At 42.5% G+C, this 8,669-nt stretch overlaps 1 protein-coding gene across 2 annotated transcripts; it reads right to left on the bottom strand.

Annotated features, from left to right (window-relative positions):
* Positions 1 to 3,347: 3,347 nt before the first annotated feature.
* Positions 3,348 to 8,187, bottom strand: LOC120665562 (4'-phosphopantetheinyl transferase HetI-like). Of its 2 annotated transcripts, XM_039945153.1 has the most exons (8): positions 8,020 to 8,187; positions 7,027 to 7,202; positions 5,564 to 5,628; positions 5,369 to 5,470; positions 5,100 to 5,255; positions 4,499 to 4,597; positions 3,962 to 4,079; positions 3,348 to 3,882 (listed from the first exon to the last, which is right to left on the bottom strand). In XM_039945153.1, the coding sequence occupies exons 1-8, from the start codon at positions 8,148 to 8,150 to the stop codon at positions 3,776 to 3,778; spliced, it is 954 nt and encodes a 317-aa protein (XP_039801087.1). In that variant the 5' UTR covers positions 8,151 to 8,187; the 3' UTR covers positions 3,348 to 3,775. The 2 variants fall into 2 exon arrangements, with proteins under 2 accessions (XP_039801087.1, XP_039801088.1); XM_039945154.1 differs by lacking the exons at positions 7,027 to 7,202; positions 8,020 to 8,187 and adding an exon at positions 6,217 to 7,009 and having other exon boundaries at positions 5,564 to 5,633.
* Between the last annotated feature and the right edge of the window lie 482 nt (positions 8,188 to 8,669).

Genomic DNA, 8,669 nt, shown 5'->3' with positions numbered 1-8,669 from the left:
CTTTGGCTCTTGCTCCTATCCTTCTCTTCTTTCTTCAAGGAGCAATATCTCACATGGTGACCCTCTTTCTTTCAATTAAAGCATTTGAGAGGGATCTTGACCTTATTTTGACTTTGCTCCTTGTACTTATCTTTGTTGGAGTTGTTCTTCTTGTTGGAGATCACTCCAATTCCATGACCCTTATGCTTCACATTTTTTCCTACATTATCCAAGTCACTAGTAGTACTCGGGAAGATATTTTCTTGGGAGCGACAAGGGTTAGCACAAGAAAAATCAATATGAACTTGAGAGCATGTGCATTTGTTCATGTGAGGTAGGTAGGATTTTACGGAAGTTACCATCACCTCATGAGCTATATCAATCATGGTATGATAATCTACAAGCTTTTCATGGGAGCATGATAGATCATCATATTTTTCTTGAAGGGCCACATGCTTGCTAGTGAGATTATCAGGTTGACCTTTTAGCTCACAATTAGCTTTTTCTAATTGAGAAACACAATAGATAGAGTTAGTAGCACAAATTTTCTCAAATGAGAGCTTTTCATACCTACTAAGGATGCATGAGAATTCTTGAGATCCTCATGCCCTTTAGTTAGAGCCTTTAATTTCTCCATCTTCTCAATGAGCCACTCTTTTTTGCCTCTTATGGCTTTCTAAGAGAGATTCATTTTCTCTTGTTGGTTTTTCTTATCTTGAGCCATGAGACACACATTGGTTTCGTCAATGGATGTTGTGTGTGGAGAAGAGGTTGATTCCTCACTTGGGTGATTGCAGCCATAAACTTCTTCTTCCTTCAAAATTTTAGTTCTACAAGCACAACTTGAAGTAGAAGTATGACATGAATGGTCCTTTAGCCTACTCACCATTTCATTACCTTGTATTAACTCATATGTTGGTGAGGATGTGGATGTGAAAACATCATCTTGACAATTTGAGAAAAACACTTGAGGCTTTTCATTGATTGTAGATGAAGTTGAAAACCCCTCAAATGATTTTTCCAATATGTGCTCTTTGTCATCATATTTGGACTTGGCATATCTTTCTTTTAGTGTTGTCCAAATAAGATGTGCATCCTTAGGTATATCATCAGCATCTTCATCATTCATGATGAAATCAAGTACATCTTTACTCAAAGCATGAATTAAAAATGTTAGTAGCTTGAGCATTGAGTTGTAAGCATTTCTCTTCCTCTTTGGTTAGATTGGACCAATTAACATTTGGAGGAGAAATACTTACATCTACAATCCACTCTATTTGAGGACCCATAGTTCTAAGAACACTAAGCACAGAAACGGACCAATATGCATAATTCAAACCATCAAGCAAGAGAAGTTCTAGCAATACTTCGCCTCCCATAGACATCTTCTCTCAAGGTGGTTAAGCCTAAATTTGGGAGCCTCGGCTCTGGTACCAATTGAAAGGACTTTTGATGTCGCCTAGAGGGGGGTGAATATGTGGTTCTGAAATTTATCACAAAAACTTGCAGCGGAATTAGTAATTACGGATACTCTAGAGATTTCTTCGGAATCTCCGCACAATTCTTCGGAATCTCCAGAGTCTCCGTAGAAATCTTTCGAGTCTCTGGAAATAACAGAAATATAACAACACGCTTATGGAAACTTCAACCAAAAGTAGAATCCAAGCTATTTCACTAGATACTTGCAGCTCAAACCTCCTCAAGTTGTAGATCGAGATAAACCTAGAAAGGAGCTAGCACAAGCAACAAGTAGTGAAATCAACAAATCAAGAACAAATGGCACAAGGATTTGTTTACCGAAGTTCGGAACCCTTCACGGGTTCCTAAGTCTCCGTTGGGTGCTTCCAAAGAAGTCGGGTCGCTCTCAACCCTTTCCCCACTTTACTTCTTGATTTCTTCCCTTGCGGGGGCGAAATCGAAGCCTTCACAAACTTCCCGCGGCACACCACAAGCTTGGGTGCTCTTCGGGCGACGCCTAGCCGTCTAGGACGCTTGACCTCTAAGAGTAACAAGCGCCACGGAGATTTCTCACTATGAACTCAGGTGCTCAAGAATGGATTTACTCACTTTCACTCAATCTTGCTTCCCAATATCTCTCTCAACCCCAACTCACTTCTCTTCTCAAATCTCTTGCAAATCTAGAGTGGGGAGAGCTTCTTAGGGCTATGGGTATGTGTTTTTCGTGTGGAAACTCAGCAGCCCTAAATGGGAAGGGGTGAGGTGTATAAATACCATCCCCAAAAACTAGCCGTTGAGCTGTTAAGTTCCGGAATCTCCTTCGGCATCTCAAAGTAAAAAAAAAAAAGAGCTCAATCAAGATGTGTGCGGTTCATGCTGCACAGTTCTGGCATATGCATGTGTTTGTTTCTCCTGGTCTGCTTGTAGTCCATTCAAATTTGCCATGCCATGCCACGCATGCCTATCGGGTATTGGCTCCTTTGATCCTGTCCGTGATCGACGATGTACCATACATTCTATGATTTTGATATCATGGTTGTTTGCTTGCTGATGCTTTTCTGACGAAGTTATTCCCAAACATACATGCGCCACTGAAGAGATGTGTACCACGGTAGAACCAGCTTCGCACTCTAACTGCATGGGATATGAAATTAGGCTACTTGCAGAACTGCGGTAATGTGCCTCTTGGGCTACTCTCAATTTTAAATTAATGAGTTGTCACATGATTAAAAAAATGATGACATGGCAGTAAGGCCAATCTCAACGGGAGTATCATAGTAGTGTCATAAGTATTAAATTTGCTAACATAGCAGGAGAAAAGGGAGAGAGGGTTTCATAGGATGTGAGGAGTGTCACATGATATTCTTCCGGCTTGGTTACCAGTTCACAATCTTGATAATTTTATGATAACACTCCCCACTGAGACTGCCTAATGAAAAAGAGAGTAAACTAGTTTCATCTCGATGACCTCATCTAGTGGACATTCTTTCCAATTTTTTGAAATCCCTCAGTCAATTTTAGCTAATGAGGTTCCGTTCATGCGAAATGCAACTACATGAGATCAATCTTAATGGGAAGTGTTATAGAAATATCATGAGCATTAAATATCATGTCATATCAGCAAATTTGCTGACATGGCAAAGTTATTTATGAGGACAGAGGAAGTGTCATGAGAAAGTTGATAGCCTTGGTAACCCTGCGATGACACTCCCCACTAAATCTGACCTGATAATTATCAACATTCACCACATGCCTATGAAACAATATCATCAAACAATGCGTTAGAGAGTTTCGTTCAGCAATGTGCTGCTTTGCATATGTGCCCTGGAAACATAAATCTGAAACACCCCACTGGGATTGGCCACAGAGAGCCATTACCGTTTGCAGTAAAAAGAGCTGGTCCTTAACAGTGACACATCAAATCATATTCCAAATTATCATATTGGGACCACAATGACTATGACATACAACGTATCCAACTTTGGGTCAATGCAATGAAATACTACAAGAGCTACTTCCAATGTTACTTTTTATAGAAGTCTATACATGTTACGAGTATCTTTTCCAATGATACATAATTTTGCAACAGTAACAAACAGTTTATTCCTTCCGAAATAGTTTGCTGTGGTAGGCTACAGCTAATAACAGTCTTAATCTGAATATCTGGACTCTGAAAATCGTATTTCCCGAGCACCCACTAATGCATGATCTCAGCAATCACCTAATCAATGCTTGAAGAATGTTCAGAGTTTCCCTGCATACTTCTCCAAAATATGAATTCATTGTATCGCATTATCATCTGGTGAAACCATAAGGCTAATAGCAGACTCTCACATACTCAACTGATAAGAGTCGCAGCTTCTGTTCCAGAAACAAGCGTATCTTCTACGAAGGGAACAGTCTTCCATACTTTCAATCCTAGAGGTAGCCGACCATTCCCAGAATCTGCAACATGCACCAACAATAAGTCACAGAACAGGATACAGACAGTTTTTCTGCAAACTGAAAATTTTGAAGTACAAACCTGAACTTCTTGAGTCATCCTCTACACAAACTGCCATGTAATGAGAACTATTTAGCTCCGCAAGTGCAAATTGCCAATTCTCGGACAAACAGTCAGAATCCTTGAATGCTTTTGGTGCCTGGCAAGTGCAAACGATTAAGACAAATCAGATTCTTAATTTCTTTTTAGACACAAGATTTTCTAGCTAAGTTGAATCTGCATAACAGTAAAGCTTGTAATGTTGCTACACATAAGAACATGATATCTTTTCCTTCCAAAATTCCACAACATCAACCAACATTTAGGAGAAAGACAAGCATGCACAAAGGATCCAGACTCCAGACAAGATATTTTTCAGTGTGTGACCAGGAGTAAAAGGAAATAATCCCCCCATGGTAAAACTCTCCTGAAGGCCCACACATCTTTGTTGTCTGGCTATTTCCGGCCGTGACAGAACTATGCTCAAATGCATAGCAAACGTAGTTTGGGAGAGTCCCTTTGCATGTGGCACACATGGAAGATGAAAAGCATGAGGATAAAGGGAGAAAAATTGCATACCACAGAAATTCGGATTCCATTCTTTGCTGTCAATTCGATTGAGAACTTATTGAAAGGAGCACCTGAAAATCCCCTTCCAAGAGCTTTTACGTATGCTTCCTACAAAATTAAGACATCAATGATAGACAATCCATGCAAGCAACATCTTATCTTTTTAGCATCATATCAGTAAATTGTTCTTGCAACTTGGAAGTCTCCATATTAGGAAGGACATATTGACTAAAAAATCCGATGAGATGTCAAAGATGACAGGTGTATGAGAAGATGCATCCTTCATAAATAATTCAGGAAATGGCCATCCATGCAACCCTCATATCTTCTCGAATCCAATCCATCCAAAGTTCATCGAAATGGCTCACATCCAACAGTTAGCAAGTTAACAAAAAAAATATAACCACACTAAATATAAGTACATAGTTCTACATATTATGACAATGTAATTGGTCATAGTATGCTTTAAGTGGTAGGTGACTCGTTCAGTTAAGAATTTTCTGCTTTGCAAGGGAAAAGTACTAATGATTAATGGTCTAATGGTGATATAAAATCATGAACTGAACAAATAAGGAAGTTATATAGATTAGAGAACCAACAAAAGACTCACTTTAAGAGTCCATAGTTTTATGAATTCCTTCTGCTGAGCATCAGGATCCGGCATTTTAGCTAGATAATCAACTTCAGATGGGGTGAAATAACGGCGAGCGAGAGATAAAATATTCTTGGCTGTCTTTCGTTTCTTCTCTTCAATGTCAATGCCAATCTGAGATAGATGAAAAACAGTAATATTGATTGCATAAGTTCCACAGCAACAGAAGTATGGACATTTCTAGTTCCCTAGTTTACATAGTCAAACAATAATTAAAGAAGACGTACAGGAGTATCCATGGTTATGCCACATGCAATCAAAGAAGACGTGTGTGAAATATTGAAATGCAAAGGCCATTCCATCTTGCTGTCATCAGATTGCCACAGTATCTGATTAAACAAGCAAACAAACAAAAGCAAATTCAATAGAACAAAAGCTGCAGAAAAAGATAGTACTATAAAGCTTAGCTTCTAACCTCTTACCTCAGGTTTGCCAAATTTGTTTTTCTTAAACTCAAATGATCCTGGATCAACTTTGCAATCTGTATCTAGTCTAGTCCAAACAAATCAACAGCATCCGTGTCAGTAATCCTATAGTGATATACAAAGATATATCCAACACTATATGAAATAATAGTAAGAAGAATGTACTGTTGAAATTGATAAAGTGCCAAACACAAACACTGAGTACATGCTTAAACTGCCAAGAGGCAGGTTTAATAGCATATTGCTCATTCCACTATTTCTAAAGTTGCTAATTTAATGTGATGCCTTCTTTATGTTGTTCTGGACAGTTGGTATATGAATCAGAGAACCAATGTCATTTGCATTCTAGGACTATGTATCAAGAGAATGGGAATATTATAATATGTCCTAGGCTGTTAATAAAGACATGACTCCAGTGATGATTGATACAAGAATTTAGACATGGTTGATCATGACTCATGACTTGCATGTATATACAATAGAGATAATTGCATGCACAAACAAAGGTCTTCACCATATAAAAGCAAGACTTGCAAAAGATTACCTACTTTTCCATGTCTTATGAAATAACATGTTCATAAATCACAACATTAAATGAAATGGTCACTGGCAATGTTCTTAAGGCGTTGAGGCGAGGTGTGGCGCCCTACCTCCTCTGGACGCCTAGGCGACGCCATACACCAACGTAAAAGCAGCATATTAGCAGTATAAAGGGGAAAAGAAATGAGAAAAGAAGAAAGAAAAGAGAAAAGGCCCAAGAAGAATGTAAGGCCCAGCCCACTAACAAGCCCATGACCACCCCCCGTAACCCTACATCCAGAACTGCCGCCGCTTCTCCCTCGCTACCTCGCAGCAGCGCCGCTTCTCCCTCGCAGCCGTGTCGCCGCTCCTCCCTTCCGCCCCGCATTCCTCTCCTCCCTTCCGCCGGCGCTCCCCTGCACATCGACTGCAGCCGCAGCAGAACCGTGCAGCAACGAACCCCGGCGTCCCCTCCAGCTGCTCAAATGGAGCACCGCAGCCGCTCCCCCTTCAAGTCCTTGCACCTCTCTAGTTTCTTGGGGGCCAGATCTCGCCGGCGCCGGTGCCGTCGAGGATGAGGAAGGCGGAGGTCGTCGCTTGCTAGTTCTGGTAACCTTCTTGCTCCTCCTTTCATCTCCCGGTCGCTCCTTCCCCTTACTCTTCCTCTCTTCTGGCTGGGCGTCGGCGACGCCTTGGCCTCCCTGAGCGCCTTGACGCCTAGGCGACGCCTTAAGAACTATGGTCACTGGTACCATCAAAACTGGCAACTTATAAATCCCTAGTCCTAACCAACAGATAATGTATCTAGCACCTTTAGTTTATTTAATAATTTAAGAAAACATAAGAGCAAAACTACATAATAAAAACTAAATGAAAGTAAGACACATGAAACATAAATGAAATGCAAAATTAAGTTTAACAAGTAGCTGATTGTTCCATACATCTCGAGAGTGTGGTGCGCACCAATGCACGGGACAGCACAGCACCTTTCTGCAACTTCTCCCCATTCATAGATAAAGCAGTCTTCCTTTCAGAAGGTGAAAGGAGATCCATGTACATCTTCAGTTGGGAGGCATCATTCAACTCATCAGGCAAAAGGTACCAGACATGAACCTCTCTGTGAAAAATTAGCAATCAGCTAATTCTTAACACAACTGAATTCTTTAAGCACATTTGAAAATTTTGTTTGCAGCTTTTGATCTCACAATATAAAATAAGACATATGAGGTACATTGGAGCTATTGAGAAATGGACCAAACAAGGTCTATTTAATTCAGAAACCAGGGGTCAACAGTGCAGAAAAGGGTAAAATATGAACAGTCAGCGTGCAGACATGAGCATGGCTCTAGTCCAATATCCTGAACGCGGTTTAGAAGGAAAAGATTTCTGAAAGACTCAACTTTAGCTAAATGTCAAATTCCCCTGAAACGATCCCATCTTATCCAGGTTGTCTATGATAAGATAAAAGAAATCACTCTGCACAATACAGTAGCGGAACTATCCAACACAGGTCCACGGCAAGAGAGTAGTGTCAACTGCCACATTCCAGGAGCTGTCGCAATACCCATCCACAGATCACAACATCGAACTTCACCAGCGAATGGTCGCTCTACCTTCAGGCACAAAGATGCACTCATGCCTAACTCGAAATCACAGCAGAAGTAGGGAAATTTTCCGACCCATTTCGGTCGCTCAATGAGTTCCCCAACTTACGGACCACAACATCAGTCCAACCGCTACCAAACTAGAGCTCATGACCGCAAATCCTAGCAATCTTCTAGGAAATTCTCGGCCCATTTGTCCCTTCCCACCACTCTCTCCGCAACGATAGGAATCCGCGACTACCATCTAAGCTGGCTCCGCTCGAAGGCTAGTGTCTCAAAACATCCACAGGATCAGAGAGCTAACGGATGGAAGAAAGAGCTGGGCGGTACCTTTGCGACTGGAGCGGCGGCGGCGGCGGGAGCGAGGAGAAGAGGCGTCCGCCGGCGACCCCCGGAGTCCGGGGCGCAGGAGGCGGAGGCGGCGGTAGCGGCATCGCGCGGCGGAGCAGGCGGCGGCGCATCGGCAGCGAGCTTCGCTTGGCGCTTGGTTTATAGCACGCGGACCGAGCCAATCGGGATTCCCTGACTTGCTGAAGGCAAGTCAGGGAACACTGTTCCCGTGACTTTTGAGTCTCTGTGGGCCGTCCGATCCGAGATGGATGGACAGTATTGATTGCTACAGCACCCCTACTGCAGTACAAAACAGTCTCTTTTTGAACAGTGTTCCGTGAACAGTGCCAGCTACAGTGAAGTTGGACCCGGACCGAGCGGCCAACGGGCTGTGAGTGGTGTCGGATCGGCAATGGGAACGAGGCGCCTGTCGGCAAAACCGATGGGCGGGCGGGCCAGTGGGTCGATTCGCCCACCGTGGGCTGGCTTGTCGACGAGCCAAGCTCGAGCGAGCCTGTCACCTCAAGCCGAGCTCGATCCGAGCCTGCTTCACCGTGGGCTCGCGTGGGCTGAACATGCTTCAACGATGCGGCCGCCGTCCGTGGAAAAAAACCTCACGGTGTGGAAAATCAAATTCTTTCTTAAGATGC

This window comes from Panicum virgatum, chromosome 3N (assembly GCF_016808335.1).
Source record: "Panicum virgatum strain AP13 chromosome 3N, P.virgatum_v5, whole genome shotgun sequence".
NCBI lineage: Eukaryota > Viridiplantae > Streptophyta > Magnoliopsida > Poales > Poaceae > Panicum > Panicum virgatum.
The sequence above is the reverse complement of the archived record's forward strand: the minus strand, read 5'-3'. Positions and strand labels throughout refer to the sequence as shown.

Coding starts and splice junctions, on each gene's coding strand:
- LOC120665562 (XM_039945153.1), bottom strand. CDS start 8,150: ATGCGCCGCCGCCTGCTCCGCCGCGCGATGCCGCTACCGCCGCCTCCG. Junction 5,629..7,026: donor GCGCACCACACTCTCGAGAT/GTATGGAACAAT, acceptor GGACTAGACTAG/ATACAGATTGCAAAGTTGAT. Junction 4,080..4,498: donor ATGGAATCCGAATTTCTGTG/GTATGCAATTTT, acceptor TGCACTTGCCAG/GCACCAAAAGCATTCAAGGA.